Consider the following 24,454-nt stretch of genomic DNA (forward strand, 5'->3'; position numbering starts at 1 on the left):
GTAGTACAAGCACATTGCGGGAGACGAAGGAGAATGAACAAGAGAGGCCGGCCAGGCAGGCGGACGGCGAGCGGAGCCGCCCAGAGAAAGATCGAGGGGAAAAGGGGGACACGCGGCCTCTCGCGCGTTACCGAGAGACACACGCGTGGTTTCGCGTCTCGTCGCGTCTCGTCGCGTCAAACGGAGCCGAGCGGAGCGCGCTCGCTCCGAGGTCCAAGGTGGTGGGAGTCGTATGGCTTTCTTCAAGTCCGCAGGAGAAAACGCGCAGCGGAGCGCAACGAAGCAGGAGAAAGAGAGAGGGGGCGAGATGGAGGAGTCAGCCTGGACGCTCGTGTACGTACGTGCACGCGCGTGGACGCGGGTATATGCGTGAAAACGAACTCTGCCGAGAGAGGTTATTCACTGTTCCGCGGAAACAAACGCGCACGGCCGCGCTTTCGAGCGAGCGTGACGTAAGAACGATCGGGCGATCGCGCGCCGACGTCCGACGCCCGAGGAGAGAAAAATGAGAGGATACCTCTGGCACGCTCGGCTCGCTCGGCTCGCGCGACGCGCGTCTTACGTCGCGCGCGTATCGCTTGATCGTCGCGTAATTTGACCGATTCCAGCTGTCCGGTTGCCAGAATCAGAGATAGAGAGAGAGAGAGAGAGGTGTAAAGGGAGAGAAAGAGGGAAAGGAATGCAGGCGAGAATCCATGAATCTAGCGATTTATAAATGGACCGGTTCGTGGACGAGCATAGATTTCATCGCGTTCGGAAATAGAAATTTATGAGTAACATATATAGCTTTGAAAATTTCATCAAACAAACGATAGCGCTAATGATCCGTACACAAAGATACAATTGTACAAGTATTTAATTATACATCTCGAAATCAAAGCGTCGACTCGAAAGCGAAAGACGAAGAAAGATGTACATGTATTACATTTCGGCGAGACGTACTTGTATGGAGAATTACTTTTGTTCACAGCGCGAGGTCTTTATCGAATTTTTATCGAAGCGAGTCGCTCCGCGCGTATACGGTTACATTTTCCTCGATTTCTGAGAAATGTTATAAAAAAAAAAATTGACAATTTGCACGACACAGATTCTTGTTTACGTACACACGTACATGATTGCAATTTTAATTCGTACGTTTCAATTCTACGCATTGTGCGGTTTAAAAAAAAAGAAATATTAAAGACACATCGATGGCTCGATACGTTACTATTTGGCCGGCATGGTAAATTGTTGTTGTAAAAAAAAAGAAAAGGAAATACGTTGCGTGTACAACAAAATGTACAACATACACGTTTCTCTCATATTTCACTTGTATTTTTATTTTGTTAATTTCTCGTATAATATACTAACAAAACATTTAATTACAAAACATGGGAATATCTCTGTATGTATGTATGTATGTACGTGTATCGTGTATATGTATGTGATGAAAGCGACTATGTGTTTTCTATGCGGTACCTTTTCTGGTTAATGCAGATATTACGACTAAATTTGACAAGTTTTCTACGATAAGTAGATGCATCGATAACGACAATTTACACGCAAAAAACGTGTGGCAAATGCCCCCTGTCCCTCTCGTCACTTTCTCGATTCGTTTCCGCAACTTTGTTCATTTGTCGCATTAATCGCGAAACTTACGTTTGGGCCCGATTCTCTCTCCATCTCTTTCTCTTTCTCTACCCATGTCCGTCATAAATACGCAAACGCAAGAAGGGATAAAAACGCTACTGTAATATGCGATATAATAATATTACCGTGTACTTCGATATTAGTTATAAATAGTTTTTAATAATTATTTGTCCAAACACTGAATATTTTACAACAGCCATCGAATCTCAACTATTTTTAACTCTATTTAAACAGTTTGCAACTTTTACAATTCATCTTTTTTTTCTCAATTTTACTTTTAATATTATTATGCGCGCGTAGCGTATCTGATCCAATATTATATCAATAATAGAGGGATATATCATAAATTTTGTAATTTCCTAAAAAATATTCTCTAAAAAATATGTCGACCTAAAGATTATTATGACTGATAATCACAGACAATTTTTTCAATTTTTTCGCTTTCGTACCGTCGAGTTTTTTTTCCGTTTTTTTTTTTATCAATAAGTGTTATATTTATCTTTCTTTCTTTCTGTTCTCTCTTTTAAACGAGTACAATATTTCAAAACTCTACACTCTGTGTTTAAACGTTAGAATAGTAGTTTTATACACATCTTAAGAAGCGTTTTACATTTCTCCGAAAACATCTCTCTCGTTTTTTAAATTTCTTAAATTGTAAGAATCGTTTAATCTTTTTCTTTTTTTTCTCTCTCTTTTAAAGAGATCTAAAAAGCACACAAAGAGACGAAATCGCCGGTTGTCGGAGGTTGTAATTAACGTGACGATACGCTGAAACGCGGTAATATGCGTCACGTACTCGTTTCCGTGAAATAATTTAATTACTTCATTTTAACGCAACACCGAGACGTAATATCTATTCGAATCATTGTTTGGAGCGAGTTCGTCTGTCGAAAAGTGAAACATGCGTAAAAGTCAAAGAGAAACAATCTATCTATTACATCTATACATTCGTATTCTTTTTTACTATTGTTAAATTCTCTATACGTTTATTCATCGTATCGTTTTTCTTTAGATAGTTGTCATTTTTTTTTTTATACGCAACGTTATTTTTTTGAAAGGTGCTGATGGATGTAATGAACAAACAGTGCTCAATGTGCCCAAATATACGAGTGACTTGATTAGTGATGTATTATGCTTTCTCTTTCTTCCCCTTATGTGTGTGTACATTATAATTGATTATATATATATATATACATATATATATATATATATATATATATATATAAAATAAAATATTAGTAATAATAAAGTCTAGATGCATAAGTCGTGCCCACACACACACACACACACATTCTCTCTTTCTTTCTTTCTTTCTCTCTTCACAATAGTTTAAGGAGTAGTTTAAAAAGACATAGAGAAAATGTTGTTCCAGAAAGCACCTGTTAAATACTCGTACGAATTCGTCAAGCAAAGATTATCTCGGGAGATAAATAGATTTCTTTTTTTTTTTCATTCTCTCTTTCACTTTTTCGTTTCCAGCTAATAAACACACACGTCCAAACATACTTTTCTACCAAAGTAATCATTTTACAATAGCGTAAATACGGATAATACAGATAATAAGACAATATGAGAATTTAAGAATCTCTATTTGCGAATGTAGAAATAAAATTGGATAGATAGCCTACAGTTTACAATCATAATGCGTAACGATGTAAAGTCGGGTTATATGGTATATATGTATGCTTATACATTTTATATAAGTCCAAAATATTTTTGATGTCCGTAGCATAACGTAGTAAGAATTAAAAATACACATTTGCTCGTTTGCTGGAAAAAAGAATTTGATTTGTATCTATGTCAACATAATGAGTACCATCGGTTGTTCGGTTTACGTTAGTATTTTTTTTCATCAACCCTAATACCGTCATTCGTAATCAATAAATATCAATAAAATATCTAACATTGTTATATTTTCAAGTAAGTTATCATTCTTACTAGTCGTATTACTCTCTTTTCATATACAGATTAAAATTAATTATCATTATATTAACAATATTCATCGTCCAATAATAGTTATTAAAATTATTGATAATTATAATATATAAAAAAAAGATTCACAAAATACTTAAAAAAATGGCAATTTCACGTGACCAGAACAAGTTTGCGTTTTCTCTCGTTTTTATAACTTTTTACAACTCAGCATACGCGCTTTGTACCAAACCAGGCCGATTAAAATCGTAGCACGTCTGACGCTTATTCGCGTGCTCAAATAATGCTTCTGCCATCTCGTTTTTCATTTCCATTTATATTACCTCTTTAAATAATTCACTCTCAATATTCTTCGTATAACGCATCTCTTATTATTATCAAACACTTCCGCGCATCGCAACCTACTATCTCTTACTCTAGGCCATTTTTTTTTTTCATGAAAAGTGCACTTAACGGTGTCCATGGAGCACCAAAATTTAAGGGACAACCACCTCGGCAGAAATTGATTAAGCATAATACCAAAATATATTGTCGTTAAATTATCTCACAGAGCGCTGTTATGCTGCTATGCTATTGCAGAGACTGTATTAGTTTTCAATATAAAATATTACTTTTGCACAAATATACATATAGATGTACAACTATCACCGGGCATAAAAGCGTAAGTATACTAAAAGTACGGCAAAACTGGACTTTATAAGAGGGTATTGGTACAGAATCCATTACCCGCATATACAGGGTGTTTCATTTTAATGGCTCCAGGCAAATATTTCGAAAAATATGAAAGGTACGGAAAAACGTTTCAGACAAAAGTTGTTTGGTTCGAAGGGGGACGTAAGATGGTATCATTGGTTTGACCTTGAGCGAACATGCCAAGGTCATATGGAGTTTCTTTGTTTTTTTTTTTATGGAATCCTCTATTTTTCATTACATATTCTTAGCTTACCTCGAGAGCTTTCCAAAACACTATAATTGAGTTATTTTTCATCAAGTACTTACATAAACCATAAAATATCTAGTAAAATATTCATTTTTCGATTATCTTACCTCAATACTTTTATACTCAAAATAATGTGAGGAATCAATTGGTGTGAAAAAACATAGTTGTTTTTTTGAGAAAAAATATGTAATTGTTAATTGCAAATTACATATTTTTTCTTTGAAACAATTGTGTGTTTTCTTTACACCAATTCATTGGTTTATGTAAAATTAAGAAATTATTTCAAGCCTCATAACTCGAAAAGTACTTGATGAAAAATAACTTAATTATAGTGTTTTGGAAAGCTCTCGAGATAACTTAAGAATATGTCATGAAAAATAGGGGATTCCATTAAAAAAATCAAAGTTGAACTCTATATGACCTTTTCACTCAAGGTCAAACCAATAATACCATATGTCCCCCTCCGAACCAAACAACTTTTTTTGTCTGGAACGTTTTTCTATCTTTCATATATATTTGAAATATTTGCCTGGGGCGATTAAAATACACCCTGTATATACATATATATGTAAAAATATATGTATGTGTGTGTGTGTGTGTGTGTAAACAAGTAAAATGTATATGGAATAGTCTTCTATGTAAAAGCATCTCAAATATTTTCTATTCTGAAAAAGTATCACAAATGTTCACCAGTAGTATTTCCGAAGACGTTTATCGCAAATAATGTCTAATCTTTATCGAGCTGAATAAACAAATCAACTTTTCGATAGAAATTCCTTTGAAAACATTTATATATACATATTATATATCAGCGCTCTCTCTCCTTTCAAAATCTTTGTCAAATAAAATATAATATTCTTTTTAAAATATAGATTATGTTTAAACCAATTCTTAAAACTCGGATGATATCAAGTAAAATCAATGATTGTGATTTTGGCAAGATGGAAGCACAAATAGATGCAATATCTAAAAATGTGTAACAAGAAAGAAGAATGCTATCGAATTCTATCTAGAAATTAATCTGGAAAGAGGGTGGATTATTCTTTCAATCATGTCGCAATGCAAAATAATAAAGCATAGAATTATATCAATATCTGCCAAAGTAGGTACACCTTTGAACAATATCCTTGCTGTAGGAAACTGTTCTCGCTTGCCATTCTGTATCTCTCTCCTTAATGCCTACATTCTTAATTTAAGTTAAAACTGGTTTGCTATACTTACATCAAAGACGATATATCTAATCTAACAATTACATATTTTACAAAAACATTTTAAATCTGGCCCTACAGCGGACTTGAAATGTCACAAAGTTAGTCATACACTGTACACTAAATTTAAAATTTACAAATTATTAAAATATACAATTATATCGCAGATATTATCTACGTTCTTGATAAGATTATTTATACACTATACTTATTTCGTGTCAATTTGGTGGAAAATAAAAGATAATTAAGTTTTCGAAAACTCTGAAATTCTCGAAAATCTGCTACTTTTTCGTCGTGCTCTGACGCGTCACAATCTCTTTTTATCTTTGCGATATGTTCGTCCAACAATAAAAGGGAAAGAGTTTTTAAATTTAATCAAATCAGTTGTGTATATATATATATATATACAAATTATGCAATCTAAAAGAAGCACTCGCATTTAGTGTAAAGTGTAAGATAACTTGTACACTTGTAGATAATAGATAGAGTCTAAAAGTCGTGCGCGAGAAAGCACACACAGGCGTGAATAAAGTAACACTTTCAAAAGTCTGAAGCGCATTAGTACACGCACGACTTTGTCGGATGCGAAAGCGGGGCATATTCGAATGATTTATTGCTATAGGTATATACTTGTATGTATACCCCATTAAAATCAACTACACGAACGTAGCTGTCTAAGATAACATTGTCGTAACCATCGTGTGCTTCGTGTATATTTTATATCTGGCCTTCTAATATTTAGAGTGTATATGTAATCTATATGTATTCTTTTATAGTAATAAAAAGCTGCAATCTCTGAAAATAGATTGATGATGAGTAAAATGAACAACATTCAATAAAAACGAATCCTATTCGAAAATGTGCACACGCGCACGCGCAATTATAGCACATATTTTGCATCTCTGTCGTCGGTCAGCTGCTTAGAATAAGTTGTATATACGTAGTCTCAATTGAGGTATTTGCGACATCTGCGAGAACCGCAGGTACACGGGATCTTGATGTCCTCAAATGGGAATTTGTAATCGTACGTCAACTCTTCCCCTTGAATGATGCGACGAAGAGCAAAGATCAGTATGTGTTTCTTACCCAGAATATCCACCACTCGCGAGTAACAATTTGGCTGCAATACACACACACACATACAATTTAATACACATTTACCGCGAGAATTTTTATGTATGAAAATCATTTGGCTGTTATATCATCATGTAATTAAAATGTGATTATATGATTATAAAATTAATGAAACATCAATCAAATGTATTATATATACATTTTCTTAATTATCTTAATCATTAAATCAATTTTTGGCAATGATTAAAAGAAAAAAAAATTGTACCTCGCATGAATGATTGATAAATCTAGCTGCGTTCCCCTTCATAGTGGCATCAACAACTAGATGATCGTCAATTTTAAACATGTAACAGCCTATGTTTTTACTGTCGTAGTATTTTTCTCTCTTATCAGTCAAAGAAGATCGAATAACCTAAGAACGATTCATAATTTCAATATTAATATTTATAGCGATACTTCAATTATAATAAATATCATAATGTATATTTTTTCATCCTTACCTCACCAGCATATTCAATGACCATTTCGCCAGCCTCGATATCTCTCAAACAGAATAATCCTCTACCATGTATGTGAGAATGGTATACACCGACAGATTTTTTTGATGTTTCCTTAAGTATTCTAAAGCGCATTGCCATGGGCAGATTTGTACTCGCGACTCGTCTGAAAGCAGTATATTGCAATGATATTCGATGTGACAATACTCTTCTCTCTTTGCTTAGTAAATTGTTAAAATATTATCGTCACGTATATATATTTTTTTAATTCAACCTTTTCAAAAAATCGTCTACTTGTTTATTTTCAATCTGAGAAACTACAGCCTCGTTAAAAAAATACATATAAAGGGTCGTGGTGCATTTTTTATATTTTATAATACTCACATACTATATATATATATATATATATATATATATATATATATATATATATATATATATATGTACATAGTATGTGATTACTAAAATATAAAAAATGCGCCTTGATACACGACCCTTTATATATTTTTTTTTCTACCATTTACTAACTTTAAGTCGTCGTAATTTAATCATAATCATAATGTACAATTTTCAATATTAATAGTAGTAATACTCGACGAATTTTACCTGGACTCTGCTTCCGATATAGAAATCATCTTGGGCTGTTGCCTGTGCTGCGATGCCAACCAACTAAACATGTCGTGCACCTTCCTGTCCTTGAACGGTTCCGCTCGAACTGCTCCATTGTCGCAGGCTGCTGGCAATTCGTTTTCCATTTCGCCAGATTTCGGCGGCGATGGAATGTGAAACTTGGGCTTGTATTTGCTACATCGATTGATTCCCGGCAATTGTTCAACTAGATAGACAGTCGCGTTGTTTTCCAAGCCGAGACCCTCGGACAAGGGATTATGAGGCAGAGGGGGCAAGTTGTGAGCTCTGCGAGCATTCTGTACCGCCTGATACACCGTTTCCCAGACCTCGGTCATGGACGAGGCGGTATGGGTGAAGCCATCCTGCGATTTGATTTCGTACATTAGGATCGGTCCCTTCGCGTAGTTCTTGTGATGCGGACTCTGTTGTGGATTATTTCGCACTGGTCTAATTGATTTTGTCACTATCCTAGGTTTCTTGACGGCGACGGGTGGTGTCTTTGCCTTGAGTATATTCATCTTTGCATCAATCTTGGGTTTTATCTTATCATCGACTTTATTCGTCTTGAGCGTGAATGTTTTAATCGGTAACAATTGCAGCGACGCGATCTGGGGCACCTGCTTCGACGGCAATATCTCCACGGATGTCACTTGCGGTGATACTTTCTTGCTCTGATTGACTGTCGCCTTCATGTTGCGTGTTATTTTGTAAGAACCATCTTGCAGTTGTTTCTGCAACACTATTTTCAACGATGTGTTTTGCAGCTTCTCCTTGTCGAGCTCCAGTTTGAGATTCTCCTTTACCTTTTCTATAGTTTCCGTATTCAGTTTGATACCGTCTTTGATGTTGTTGAATACAACCTCCGATTTTTTGATCGGCGTAATCTCCTTGATAATTCCCTTCTTTGATTCCGCGATTTCTGGCTCGGCTGGCTTGAATACCGGTTTCGTAGGTTCTTCAATCGCTAAATTGTCCTTCTTGACCGGATCTTGCTTCGGTGTCACCGCTTGCATCGGTAGTACCCTGTTCATCGGTCGACTGGTCGGCATGTTATTGCTCGTTGGCATTGATATCTTGTTTTGCACAGAGTTGGCATTGACGATCGAGTTGTTACCGCTGACACTACCGTTCACGATGCAATTGGTGTTCGGTACAACGGTACCGCAGCTCTTATGAACACTATTTACATCATGGTTCGACTTGTTATTTACAATTGGATTCCTCTGCGCGATAATATAGTGATTCGGTAGGGGCGGTATCTTGGACGATGATATGCTCGACTTGATCATACTGGTATTCTCTGATACGTGTTTCGAGTCAAAATAGGGCCGCACGCTGTTACTCATCGGTTGCTCAAACAGAGGCTCGGTGATTTTCCAGGTGGATCCGTGATTCACTTGCGTGATCGGATTTGGTCGTACCGCAACGCGAGGTATCGTCGGTATCGTGTGTGGCGGCGACAGGGGTGACAGCTTTGTGGGCGACGTCGCAGCGACAATGGTAGTATGTACGTTCAATGGACACACATCCGCCACTTGAACCGACGTCATCGATTGTTCGACGGCCGTATTTTGACACGATATCGGTGACACAGCATTGCATGGCGCGACGCTACTGAATGCTCGTTCTTGAGTCGCCACGGATATGTTGATCTGCGGCAGCGTCGTAATCGCTTTCACCTGTGGCGATGATATAGATGCTGCTGTTGGAACTGGTGCTGGTGCTAGTACCGAGACTGGCGGCGCAGGTGCTAACAACGATGACGATGACGATGACGATGACGATGACGATGACGATGACGATGACGATGACGATGACGATAACGATGGCGACGACGACGACGATGATGCTAATGATGTTAGTGATGACGGTAGCGGTGGTGGTGGCGGTGGTAGTGGCGGCGGTGGCGGCGGTGGTGGCGGTGGCGGCGGCGGCGGTGGTGGTAATGATGCTGGTGTCTGTTGATTTACTACCACGTAACCATTAGGTACCGCTGGCACGCCGCTCACGCTCTGCATGCTTGCAACGTTTGGTACGCCGGCAATGTTAGGTACGCCGGACACGTTTGGAACGCCTGATACATTTTGTACGGCTTGTACCGTCGTTACCGTAGGTACAGCTTGCACGTCCACGATAGGCTCCATCAATTTGGATGCTTGAAAGACCTGAGTCGTTGTTTGGTAACTGCTGGCCAACACTTGAGGTACCGCGCCCGCCATAAATTGACTGGACGACATTACTGTATTGCTAACGATTGTTTCTAGACCATAATACATTGGTTGATTCGACACAAACATGCCACCGGTTGGATCGGCAAACATTTCAAGCGTGGGCGTGGAACTCAACAATAGTTGTTCCGATGATATAACGCCACACTGAATCGCGCTAGGTTGTTGCTGAATGATAGTTCCCAACACCGCAGGTTGTGTCGGTGTAATCTGCACACTCGGCAGTATCGATATTCCGCCATTCTGCAGCGTCAATAGATTGTCGGCGGACGGCGCTTGTATATAAGTGGTGCTCGGTAGCAAGGAATTTGTAGCGATTAACTGCGGCGGCGGCTTAAAGCTGGCTTCGTGTTGCCCACCGCCGATTGTCGTAATGTACTGCAAGTTTTGGCCCGATTGCTGTTGCAGCGTTTCCACATAAGCGGACATAATTCCCGGTGATGCTACTTGTTGAAGAATCACTGTCGGTCTTTGGGTGGTCTGTTGCAGCTGGATGACTGCTGGTGGATGGCCGCTCTGTATCGTCGGCTGAAATCTGGTGTGCGCAACATTATGTGGCGTCTGCACAACATTCTTCAGGATATGCTGCTGCTGTTGCTGCGATTTGATGTTCTTAGTCCTGGACTTGGCTATCCGCGGATTCTTCGACTTGGAGGAAGCTCGAGAAATTGCTTGCGCGTTCGCATGAACGGATTCGTGAGCGGTCTGGACGGCCATAGACGACAAATTGGGCGACACTTCTGGACTGGAGACAGTTTGCGAATTCGTGCTGTCCGGCGAATTCATTGGCGTATTCACCATACCGTGCGCCGTAATGTTGGAATCGCTGGAGACGGACGGTGGGTCCGTAATCTCCGTTATCTGCACCGTGCTTTCCTGAGAAGGTAATACTGCTGCATTCGGCAAGGTGGTGGTCCTGCGAGTGTACTGGGTCTGTACAATCACGTCGTTGGACGTTAATACTGTCTGATGCACGGTCTCGACCGTGGCATGTGCCGTATGGATCTGCGGCGTAATGATCGCCTGGGCGATCGGTTCGATTTGAATGTTCGGATGAGGTGACGGCACGGATGCTTCGATAGGTGACGTTGCCTGGATGTCCGTATAATCGGTTGTCAAAGTGTGACCCTCGGACGGCGAGAGGGTGATAAACTGTGGTGAACCTACGTTTGGCGAGAATCTCGATTCCGGCGACGCCAGCTTGTTGTCCATGGTCTCCGAGTCGCTGTCGCTGGTGATCATAATATCGCAGTTGGTTAAATGTCGGTTGTAACTATCTTGGGTGCGATATGTGCAGCAGCATCTTTTGCAGGTGACAGGTCGATCGATGTGATGCTCGAATGCCGGCGATTCATACGGAGTATGAATCATTCTCACCGCAGAGACATGCTGCGACGACACGCACTCATCGTCGCTCGAGATATCACCCGCGCCGTCCACTTGAGGAATTTGCAGATTCAATTTGAGATTTTTCTCTTTGAACAAACTTCCCGTCTCATATTGCAAGGTGCTGCATCTGCTAGAAGGAGCTATTACATGGTTACCACCGCCGCCGCTTCTCACCTTTTGTAACTTGTCACCGGCATTGCTGGAGACGTGCGATCTAATAAAACCGAGGATACGCTTCGAGTGTAAAAAATTTGCGGACCGTGTATATAAGTCGAGATCCTTCTCCGCATTTGACTCGCATTCGGACGTGTGCTCGTCATCGTTGATGCCGTCCAATTGCGGAATCGATTCAGATATATGATTCAGACTCACGTTCTTCTCCTCGGTATTGTATTCCGGTGAACTACACTCGCTAGCGCTATTAGCATCAATTGATCCATCGACCTGTACTATTCGCGGCTGCTGTTGTCTCGGGTGCCAAAACAATCTCTTGTGCTCTTTTGCTCCTTCGTCTCTAGTTGGCAATACGCGACGATTTAGTCCGGCGGAATCTTCGATGCAATATTTCAACTCACGCACTGAATCGGATAATATGTTGGGCGTATTTCCTCTTCCCACGGCGACCATGATGCTCTCCGGAATCCTTAGCTCGTGAAACATGGACGCGCGTTCGTTTTGCGCATCTAATACAATGAGGCCAGTTTCACTTGGTTTGGCGCTGGATGGATTTCGGGGTAATTTCCGTCTCTTTATGCCAGGACCATAGGTGTTGTCTAGTTTACAACTCCAAGTAAGACTGCAGGAGCGCTGATGATGATGCCGCTGGCCGCCAACGATCAGCGGATTATTCGACATCACCTCTGATTTAGATCGTTTCAGTTCTCTACCGCCGCGTTTTTGATTCTTCGAATTAAATAAATCATCCACGAGATCTTGAACCGCAGTCTTTGCCTCCAACCGTACCCAGAGATCGTTGTGCGTTCCCAATTCCAACACAGACGGATCCATTTTGGAGATTTTACTTTCCGGCGGTTTTGTCGTCTCCTCCATCTCTGACGGTAACATATCATCCTTAAATAGATCCGCGATAAAGGTACCGTCATTTTTCAAGTCCATAGCTAAAAAATCCTCGTACGACATTTTTGGGAAAATATCTTGCATAGAGATTCCGTCTAACAAATCGTGCGGTAAATCCTCAAATATAGCCTCCTTCAGTTCTGGTGGTAAAAGATCCGTATTGCTTTGTTCTGCCAAATTCTCGTCAACTTCTTTGCTGCACACTGTATCGATGAGCGTATCTAAAGTCTGTTTAACGGCCAAATAATCGACTTTTTGCGTATCGACTGATATTTGTTCCTTTTCTTGCTCCTTGGTATGATCGATGGTGATGTTATTTTCCATGTCGGACGTGATATCCGGCATATGTACCTGCACATAAGTTCTGATGTAATATCTTACAATTTTGTAAGGATTCACTGTGGACCAATAGAGCCTCGAGCATTTGTAATCACACGGTATTATCTTCTCAGTCGTATCAGACAATTCGGGAACAATGGTCCCTAGACAGTCGATCATCAGAGAGCCAATCATTATCTTAACCTTATTAGGTTCCGCATACTTTTTCTTCTTACGATCTAATTCTACGTATATTGGCCGCTTCAAACTAAATTCGTTCTCGTTTTGTAATGATTTGCGAGCAAAATTATTCGAATGCGAAACGCAGAATACTGTTTTATCATCGTTAAAAGTGAGCCCGATATTTCTCGCGCATGGAAAGTGAAAAATATTGCTACAGTTTTTCGCGCAACATCCGATACTCGCGCCTTTCTTGCCGCATTCTGTGCAACGGATCAAACGACCCCTCGAAATAGCGCTGTGAACGTTTTGCAACGATCCGTCAATCTCCTCAAACACCTCGTTCGACCACAGTGCACAATTTGCGTGCACCCATTCGTTTTGTCCGCAATAAAACAGCCTGCCCTCCTTCGTCTCCTGTCCGTCGCTCAAACCTTTGCATAAACAACACGATCTGCTGTCTTCGACATGGATATTATACAGATTTATCGTTTTCATTGCGGTCGCTTTCGGCGCTTTTGTCACTTCCTCCTTCCACATTTCTAGAATAGGATCCTCGAACCTAGTCAGAGGAATAGTATAATCTTTGCTAATATCTCTGGCAGATGTTGATGTATCGTCATCATTGTCGTCATTTTTGAAATTTTTTGGAGTAAACCAGGGAAATACCTCTTGTAAAATTTCATGATAAGTTTCCGTCAGATCCTTTGAACCGGCGCAATTGATCACGTGCTCCATATCACAATGAAATTGCGACAGCGATTTGTACTCATTACCATTTACCCTTTGTTTTATCGACATTAAAGTGGGCGAAGGCCTCGCGATGATTTGCTGCTCGGAGCAGCGACATTCCATAATGTTGGAGGAGATTAACGATTCCTGATTCGTCCAATCCTTTCTCTCAACGTCTTGCAAATCTTTTGGAACACAATTCTTCACCCTAACTGAGCATTCTCTCAGATGAAATTTTTGTCGCAGCCGTCGCAGACCTTTTCTACCGGAGCCATCTATCGAATGTTCCTTTACATCGGATTTGATAGCGTCTCGATAATTGATATTCGAATTTGAGTCGGTATCCGTAGATTTATCACCGTTACATTCTTCCAACTCCTCGTTTTCTTTTGTCTCGCTCTTGTCTTCTCCGGGAAACTCAAGTCCCCTTACAGTTGAAACTGGCCTGCATAGACATTCCTTCCTGGGACTCCACTTGAGAGCCATGCAAATCTTGCGGTTTTTACTTAGGGATTTTATGACGTTGATAAAACCTGCCTTTAATTCAGCCTCTATGGCATTCCTCCAGACAGAGTTTATGTTAGAGGAGCATTGGCTGCACGTAAATTCGATCGAATCGGGTAAATAACTAAGTATCTGGTAACGCTCATCGGAAAGGCCTTCGCAACGGGCATGTACCCAACAAGAACACTCGCTACATTCCATCATCTAAAAAAACGCAGTACAATCGCAATGTAAATTGAAGATGTTGCAATCTTAAAAATGCCATCAGAAATAAAAAACATATTTATATTTTACCTTTGTATCGAAATCGTTTTCGTTGTAACATCTTTGACATAAAGGACAATAATTGCCTTGCTGTCTTAACTTAAAGCACATGGAGCACAGAGGTAAATTGCCTACGTGAACGTTGACGCCCTCGCTACCACAGCTCTTGCACTTGATACAACTCTGACAAACGTAGGGTCGATCAGGATTGTACAACCTCGAGCTAACACCGGACTTGGACAAACATGAATGGTGAAACGACTGACGACAACGTATGCAAGACAATTTCGGACCGGATCTGAGATGGCAGGATTGACATATTGTACACCGGGGGCAACACCAGTTTGGCTGTGCGCAAGCATTCCACTCACTGGGTTCCAAACAGAAAGCGTGATATGGCTCGCAACAGCATTGACAGTGAATTAACTGCAAAAAAATGGTTGTTATGTCGATAGACGTTCTCAATGATATATATATATATATATATATATATATATATATATATATATATATATCATATTTTACTGTTACTTATAATTACTACATATCTTTGTTATTCATCTATCAATATGATAAAATCGATACTATTCGATACTATTTATTTACCGGCTCTTTGCCGGCGCTCCCGCATAGATAACAAATAGCAGGTATGTGAAACAGCTCAGAACCGATAAGAGCAAACCCTTTCGCCCCAACTTCCGAAGGATCGTACTGTTCCCAGAAATCTATGGAAACTGTATATAAGGTATCTGTATCTGCCTTAGACATCTGCAATAATTTTTGTATCATTTATATTACAGATTAAAATTATTATTTCACAAAATTTAAATTTGAATCTCATTCCGTGTATGTCGTAATGAGCTTTACATTTAAAATTGCAAATAAATAAAATTAAATATAGATAAGTTATACACAATATTAAACTCGTAATTAATTTGTCACGAAATAAAATATACAATAACTTATAATTTGTTTCTTATTACCTTAAAAAATTTGTAAGCTTTTTTTTTTGTTATTAGCATACTAAATGTATTGTCTAAAAATTTATTTTCATTGGAAAATATCTATATATACATATATGTCATGTCTGAAAGAATATCAAAATATTTTACCACTGGAAAATGCGATGTTGATACAATCTGTTGCGGTTTTCCCCTTCTTGAATGAGATTGTTGTGCCACATTAAGATTAAAATTATTATCTTCATTATGCTTATGCATTTCCTTCTCTTTCGTTACTTCGTCTTTCTTCTCTATTCTCTCTAGTTCTTTTGCCGATTTTGGAATGTTTTTACCGTGTTCGTCGTCTTCTTTCGCGTCTGCAGTTGGGAAAGTTGCAATAGGTTGTCCAAGAGCGACACTGGCGCTTCGACAAACATGTTTTACTCTCGGTCCTTTCAATTCGACTCTTTGCCTAAGGGATTGCGGATACTGATTATTAGTGGAGGAAGCGAGCACCGGACTTTTAATTTTCCTTCTCACTTTAATCCTATTATTTTTTCTCCGTTTTTTATTCGGCGATATACTCATCGAAGAATCAACTGTAAAATACACAAAACTGTTATTTGACATAAATTCAAATAAACATACAAAATACTTTTGAAATATACAACAGAAAAGGATATATGATACAAACATAATTGTCTTACATTTGTCTATCTTTGTATAGAGAAAACTTCCGGCACTTTGATAATTCGTTTCATTCTGTCCCATTTCGAAATTTCTCCACCCCATTGCAGACTTGAACAAATTTCTTTCCAAACTGTCTTCCGAGGGCCAACTGAGTTTACACTGAGAACCTAGCTTTTGTCCCTGACCATCTTCGTCTTGACCAAAGGACAAGGAAATACTTAGAGGGTCTCTCATTAATGGTGGTAACAATGCGTTTAAACCTGACCTCAAAACAGGTGGAATGTTGTAACATTTCAAACACATTTTCAACCAACACGCCGGACATCTTGCTTTATAAACGCATCTTATGTTCCATTGCTGGCTCCTCACAACGGGCGGGACTAAGCATAGACCATCGCCTTTATGACACTGAAGAATAGGAAGAACATTGTTTGAGGATTTAGCGCAAGCTTGACGCTTGATCATTTTGCTTATAAATTTGCGGCAAGATTCGCAACTATGAATACCAAACTTGCGCGCCTGTTTCACGAATCGGTAAAATCGTACTGCGCCACAAACACCGCACTTTATAGTTCCTGTTAAACCTAAAATGTTGAAAATGAGATAATTACAATTAGAAGACGGAAAAGTTTCATCGTACGCGTTCCCGCGATATTAATATGATAAATACAGAGCTCCAAATTTTTGTTACAGAACGAAAAATGCAATATATACCTAAATTAGTGCTTCCACCCACGGTATTGCTGGTGCTTGACGTTGAAAATGGTCCTTCTGTTCCAGTTAAACATTTATTATCCAATTTCAATCTCGCTTTTCTCAATATCACTTTTCCGCCATTGAGTTTCATTCCACTGAATTCAGATTGCTCGCTATCCGAATGATTACTTTGCTCGTTTTCGCTTTCGGACAAATTGCTTTCCGTTTCAAAATTATTCAACGCGTTAACCACAATCTTGTTACCATTTTCAGGCTGATGCTCGATTTTTGCACAATCACCTTCCAATAATCCTACACCACTTTCGAAGTTGGCTGTATTACTTAAATCGCTCGCTATCTCATTTTGAGTTCCCGATCTGGTTTGAACCCTGGAAGACTCAAAGTTTGGAACATTAGAATCAGGAAGAACTTTTGTAGGAATAGAAATCTGTTTCTGATTTCTGGGAACTGTCGATTTCGTAGTTTGTGCCGCTCTGCTCGAGTTTTGCAAGCATTCCTGATTATTATTAAAGTTGTCGGATGTATTGTTTGATACTTTATTCTTACACGATACAGTATGGGATTTCTTTACTTCTCTATAAGTGGTTTTTGATATTTGTGCGTTTTGAACAGAACTCGCCGATTTCTCTATATTTTTCACTTGTCGAGGTACAATCTCGGCATCAAAGGCATCTACGCTCTCAATCACTTTTTTCGATTTATTTCTTGCTTCTTTAAATTTTGTACATGATTTATTAACTACATCTCCTTTCAGTTTTGATTCCCGATTGCTAAACTTATCCAAATTTAATTTAGCCTTTTTTACATGCATACCAATTTCATTCTCGCTGTGTTCCGTACCAGAAATCTCTTCCAATTCTTCGATAAACCTCTTATTTGGTTTTATAACCCTCGACGAATGTACGCTGCGAACGGGTAAAACAAATTTTCTTACAGTGTTGGATTTCTCTCCAGAGTGCAACACCAAGTTGCGCGAGTTACTTCCGTTGGATTTTGCCCTTTGAAGCAATCTTTTCGCCGTACTATTACGTAACTGTCTAGTTCTTTGATGCTGGTCCAAGATGTTGTTCACTGATTTTAACACTGGATTTGCCAAATAATTAGCAAACTTGATAGTCTTGCAATTTTTGCGATTTTTAGCTCGGCGAATTTTTGAAGTATCTTTAGTATTCAAGTTTGTAACTGCTTTCGCAATGTCTCGAGGCGGTTCTGAATTTGTATCGGCAGATTTTTCCACATTAGTGTTTTCGATATCTGTGGGAGAATTTTTAACATCGGTAATGTCCTTTTTTGTGTTTGACTGTGGCGCAAGATTTTTGACTGTAGTAGAGGGTAATTTATCCGTAGTTTTTTCTGCATTGTGTTGCTGCGTTTTTATATAAGATGCAGAAAGATTAGCCTCTTTAATGCTAAATCCATGGAACGGTGGATGTTCCTATAAAGAGAAAAATTATTTATATATAAATATTAAAAATGACAAATTATAATTAACAATTATATATGTGTGTATATGTGTGTACGTGTGTCGGGGGGATTTAATAAATTTGCATCACAGAGTAAACAGAGGACTTTTGAATTACATTTACTTTCTTTACGCATGACAATTTTGACAACTTGCTCGCTGTCAAATCTAAATTCTAAATTGACAATCTTATCATTCTCTTGTTGCAAAAAGATTATGAAACACAAGACAATTTACAAAATACGTATAATCTTGCATCGAAGAGTAGCACAAATTGCAATGGATAAAAATTCACAAATTGCTATTGCTAAATCTGACTCGTGGACAAGGGAGACAATGCCAAAGTGAGAAGTAAATCGTTGATCGTAAACAAATTTGCACACGTCGTGCACCTGCCATTCCGCGATCGCGGTCGACTCCCGCTCCGTCAGGATGGCACAAGATAGGATAGGGTAGGATAGTAGAGGTTAACTCGCGCGTTACGCGACACCAAGGCTCGTCGCTCGCGTATCAAAGATCCACCGTATGTGTCTTCGGCGCGGCTTATCGGACGGCGAACAGATCGGATACGTATGTACCCGCGAGGACAGGTTACGGTTCGCGACGCGACGCTGTCGAGCTCGCACGACCTCGGCAACGCCGAGGCAACAACGACGCCAAGAACGACAAGGACGACGGTAGCGGCGGATGCCCCGACGCGTCAATTTCTTGTCCTCTCACCTTGTCGTTGTCACCGAATGTTTCGTTGAACAGGGAAAGTCCGTAGTAGATGTTCTCGGCGACAGTTACCGGATCGTTTTGCGCTGCCTTAAGCTGGCCGAGCACCTTGATCCGTTTCCTGGTGGCCGTCTTTGGCGGCTTCCCGGGAAACTTGGACCTTCCCATGTTCACAGTTTTCAACGGCAGACCTCAACCTCGGAGCGAAATTCCGCTTCCATTTTACTCGCGATTCGTGCCCACGGCCGAGAGGTGCACCGACTCTCTCGCGTACACTATAATACCGACGTACGCTCTCCGACATACGCGCGTATACACGGCGCATACACGGCGCGCGCGCAGACACACGCACATGGAGGATGGAGGATGGACGATGGAGGCCGCCGCGCCGAGCCGCGCCGCGCCGCGCCGCGCAGTGTCGTTCTCTCTCTGTCTCTCTCTCTTTCTCCCTCTTCCTCGCTCTCTCCTTCCCTCCTTCTCTCTCGCGTTGCTGGCTGCGCTCGGTCAACGTCGGCCGCGCTCGGTCCCGTTCGGCCGCGGCCGCAAAATACGCGCGTACTTGTCAAACAGGGAGCCTGAGCTACCAAGGCGGGCTACGCCGTTACACGATCCGTACTCGTACCCGCCGCCGTACCTACGTTCCGGCTATCGCGACGACCTTCGCCTCCTTCGCTCGTTCACGAATCTGCGATAATCTGCATTTCGACGTAATCGCAAGATAGAAATGGCGGAATCGAGAGTAAGTAACGAGAGACTCGCATTTTCCAAAATTTTCAAAATTCGCAACGACGGCGAGATGCAAAAATTACCTTTTCCACGTTGTTCGTGACGATGGAAACGCGGCAATAAAGGATGTAGCGGCATAAAGGATGTATTTCTTTCGCTTCTGCAAGTACTCGAATTAAACTTTCGCACTTTGAAATTATACATATATATATGATGCGTGATTATATAAAGTTGCGCAATCCACATTTCAATTGTACATTATGCGAAATTTGATGGTACATAATTATTATAAATTTGGATAGCTTTCAATGTTTTAAGTTTAAATAGATATTATTTTTAACTTTACACTTTACGTTTGTTTTGTGGGCTCAATAAACGATTGATAAACATCTCGCATGTCAACATCGAGGAGGAAAGCAGCAAGGGTAGTACGCAAGGAACGACGCGGGGCTCGAACGATAAAGATCGCGTAAACTCCCCGTCGAGGAGTGTCGGACGTTGAGAACCGCGCGCGACTAGTTTGAATATACATACATGCTTAACGTTGGCTTTATACGCTGACGTTTATTTCGTACAAGCGGTATTTTATACTTGTGCATTATTATTATTTGTCGTCATACTTATTTTTCAACTTACGCTTTAATAGATACCGACGGTGTGCGAGTTTCTCTTTTTAATAAATTAAAAAGATATGATTGAAAATTTAATAAAAAATAAACGCATTATTGCGCAAATGAGTTAAATAAAATAATTTGGCGCTAGAGATGGGTAAATTTTTTAATTTGTTTATCAGTTTTTTCTCTCATGTATAGTTGTCATAACAATATACTACTTGTACAATTATGAAAATAACTGTAAATATACGAAATCTCGTACTTGTGCAGTTTAAAGAACAATTACATGTCTTATATATGCATAAAACTTGTAAAGTTTTATAATATTTTAATCAAATGTGCTTCATCCAAAGAGAGACGTTGAGAGAAAATGTTAAAATAATAAATAAGATGGAAATAAATTTCGCTGCTTATTACTATGCGTATTAATTTTATATACATATATAGTAATAGAGAGCATCTATTATATATTTCTCATTTTTATCTATATTTCATTGCTCCTTTCTGCACCTTGAAACAAAGTCAAGGTATCCTCTTATAAATTCATCTCAATCTTTTAAAAGATATTCCTGCCAAAGTTGTATCACACGGAAACTATAATCATTTTAGCGGCGCTTTAATCGTTTCCGATATTCTACTAAGCATACTTGTATGTTACTCAAATAGCAATTAAGATCACCCCAACAAATGACTTTTGTCGACGCTGTATCGGTTGCCTCTCTGCAGCGTGACGGTTGAAGAACCGCGAGTTACCGATAGATCGATTTCTTGTATATATGCAGTGTATTTCCGTATGTACGCATATAGGATTTGTTCAATCGAATACAGAGTACAACTTTTGCGTCCATCTAGCGATATGCAATATTTAAAGTGGCGTTGATGCTTTAAACGTAAAAATACGAAAAAAACAAAGTTAAAAAAACTCGTGACAATCTAGAGTGAGAGAGAGAGAGAGAATAATATTTAAATAAAAATAACAAAATATTTTCAAGTATAGAGGATATATGTATATATTTCATATTTTTGAAATATCTTTTTTTTAGTATTAAAAAAGATTATAACAAGGCAATTTTTTGGTTTACGCACACCACACTTGATAAATAAGCAAATCGTTCATAATCCAAAATCGTAAATTGTTTCTCTGTGCGGAAATTCTTTTTTCTACATATATTTCACAAACAAAATTTCTTTAAAATTAAAGCCTACAATTTTATATATTACACGGTGCGCAAATAAGCTGTATATCTCTTAAAAGAATTGTAACAATAGTATGCACATTGCACAAATCGCAATCTATTTAAATTTCAGTTTATGCTCTAGGATAATGAAATATTTATCGACTCGCCTAGATTCTCGTGTTATATATACGTAAAAGCTATATTTTTTCAAATAATAATATTTATTAGAATTCGTAATGATTATTTTTGTCGCCCATCGATGATTGCTTATTAAAATTTCCCCGAGAAACGATAAATAATGACAAAATATATATTTAACTATTCGACTGCGTGTGTATTCTTTAATTTTTCTCAATATATACATGTGTACAATTACATGTATACAATTTTTCAATATATACATATGTACAATTTGGAATCTAGATGTAATATTTTCAATTCCTTCTTAACAGAAGTATCGGTAAATTATTAATTCTTCGATAAAAAGTTTACAACGAAAAATTTTTAAAACATGATATAACAAATAATGTTTATAAGAGTTGCATTTGAATCGCTCAATGTTGAAACGGGAGAAAAACTTGTTACAATTTTCCTTGCTGAAAATTGTAATTGTTGTTGCCAAGAGAGATTCGTAAAGTATTACACATTGCAATATTTCAATATTCTCGAGGAAAAGTCAATTATTTTCGAATGAAGCAATCTGTCTTATTTTTTGAAATTTCGAGCCGAAAACTCGAGTGGAGAAAATTCCGTTTTCGAATCCGTTAGCCTTTACGTTTGATTTTCATCGATTTTCGCTTTTATTTTAACTTTGAGCGATTCGCTTTTCAGGTGGCACACTTTGGTTGGTCGGCCGAAAATCACCAGCTGCCGCGCTCAGCTGTTAAGATCGCGTGTCCGACAGGCGCGTGTCGTCGCGCCGCGCCGAATCGCGGTGCGAGAACCAGCATCTGGCCCAAAGGCGCGTTGTCTACGAGCGCGACTCTCCAAGGCTCGTTACCAGAGCGAGCGAGCTAGCAAACTCGCTTATCTCTCCATCATTCCGCTCGAAATACTCGAGCGGGTGTGGTACCACCGGTCGTACCCGTTGGGATCGGTCAGCTAGCCGGTTGTAACGGAGCTATAAGATCTGCCGTTCCGTTCCGTTCCGTTTCGTTGCCTCGCATCGCGTACCTTTTCCGAACGCTCTGCGCGGTGTGGCTTATGAAATATCAACCTTTAACATACTTTTCGTCATTGACGTGCATTTCCTAGCGAATTTTCTTTCAAGTTTAAAAACAGGTATACAATTAAGGAGCCGTTCGGAATCGATGATTGAAGTTTACGGCGAGCAAAATGTAAAAAGCGAATATAGATGAACAAAAACTTTATATTCATAATTGCATAGATACACTCTTAAGATTAGACATTTAGATTTACCACGATATATGTGTGTTGGAGATTAAAAAGCTACGAGAAAAAAATTTTGGAATCAATTCTTATTGTGATCATTTGAGCAGAGATATAATTACGAGGAATTATATATACACGTATCTAACAATGGAAAATTATTAGAAATACATGAATTTTAGTTTTCACATACACATACGTATACAGCCTGTAAAGCATATTTTATTTAAAGTAAACTTCAAGACTTGGATTTATGTAAGAAATGTACATTGTTGAATATATAAAATTGCAAATAAGAAATTCCAAATCACTTTTTCATAATAATTTACATTGAATCATAATTGTCAAGTTGCTGTATCGCTCATTTTTTCAAATTTCTAGGAGAATAAATTTTCATACCATATTTCCTCATGGAACAAGTGCGCGAGCCTACAAGAGTAATACGTCACGCATTCAGAATTGCCGATCCATTCGCAAAATGTATGGACAAACGAGCGAGTATGAAAAAGAGAGTATGAGAGAGAGAGAGAGAGAAAGAGAGATAATATACATATTAATATATTTATATGCGGGCGCGATCGCAGGTATTGAAACCGGGACCGGTTTCAGTTTTATGACGGTGTCGAATGTTCCGCGAGAACCGGTAATAACGCGATTTATACATTCGCGGAGCGATCCGTTTCAAACGCCCACGTGGCCGTGCATTTTACTCGCTCAGCATCGCAATCCGTTGTATTCGCACTTTTTATTATATCGCTTTATTGTATTTTACTCCTCCTTTTTCTCTTTTATCGTCTTTTTCTTTCCTTCTTTTCCTTTCTGGCCGATTTTGAATTTATTGCACCTAAAAACATCGGCTTCGCAAGATGTATTATTAATTTGTTCATTATGCTACGCAATTTTTCACCAGAGCTAGTGTATGTTTAATTTGAACCTTTTTTATTTGTACCTTTTTTATTTATTCAATGCAAATTAAATTGTAAAAAAATCATCAAAATAATTGTAACATTGAGATCAATATATATATATATATATATATATATATATATATATATATATATATATATATATATATATATATATATATATATTGTAACACATTTAATGCGTTTACCAATCGTATAATTATTACTTGTGAATAATTTGTTAATGTTTGTTAAAGAAACAATTATCACTATTACAACAAATCATGATGATTATTACATTCACCGTTCGAAAAATATTTTAGACTATTATTTTATCGCCTACATATGTATATATATACTTTTCTATTTCGTGTTATTCAAATGGAGCATGCATATACCTTCTTTCATAATTTTAAATACACGATATCGATATATTAATCGCGTGACTTTGCTTCATTCGAGGCAACGTAGGCATAAAAGCGCAACTCATTAATAATTATGAATTTTTCTAAT

The 24,454-nt window shown here is 38.7% G+C and overlaps 1 protein-coding gene and 1 long non-coding RNA gene across 3 annotated transcripts; one reads left to right on the top strand and one right to left on the bottom strand.

Moving 5' to 3' along the window:
- Positions 1 to 838: 838 nt before the first annotated feature.
- Trx (histone lysine N-methyltransferase trithorax) lies at positions 839 to 19,493 on the bottom strand. Of its 2 annotated transcripts, none has more exons than XM_083094450.1 (10): positions 19,202 to 19,493; positions 16,948 to 18,385; positions 16,251 to 16,817; positions 15,715 to 16,142; positions 15,209 to 15,370; positions 14,633 to 15,028; positions 7,887 to 14,542; positions 7,284 to 7,446; positions 7,049 to 7,195; positions 839 to 6,829 (listed from the first exon to the last, which is right to left on the bottom strand). In XM_083094450.1, the coding sequence occupies exons 1-10, from the start codon at positions 19,295 to 19,297 to the stop codon at positions 6,656 to 6,658; spliced, it is 10,227 nt and encodes a 3,408-aa protein (XP_082950576.1). In that variant the 5' UTR covers positions 19,298 to 19,493; the 3' UTR covers positions 839 to 6,655. The 2 variants fall into 2 exon arrangements, with proteins under 2 accessions (XP_082950576.1, XP_082950575.1); XM_083094449.1 differs by having other exon boundaries at positions 19,133 to 19,493.
- Positions 19,494 to 19,663: 170 nt separating this feature from the next.
- Positions 19,664 to 23,267, top strand: LOC145968531 (uncharacterized). Its single transcript, XR_014437775.1, has 2 exons — positions 19,664 to 19,868; positions 22,479 to 23,267. It is a non-coding gene; the product is annotated as an uncharacterized LOC145968531 (long non-coding RNA).
- The last annotated feature ends 1,187 nt before the right edge of the window (positions 23,268 to 24,454 follow it).

Source organism: Camponotus vicinus, unplaced genomic scaffold, assembly GCF_025532165.1.
Source record: "Camponotus vicinus isolate PSW18456_S1 unplaced genomic scaffold, iyCamVici1.0 SCAF_3, whole genome shotgun sequence".
NCBI lineage: Eukaryota > Metazoa > Arthropoda > Insecta > Hymenoptera > Formicidae > Camponotus > Camponotus vicinus.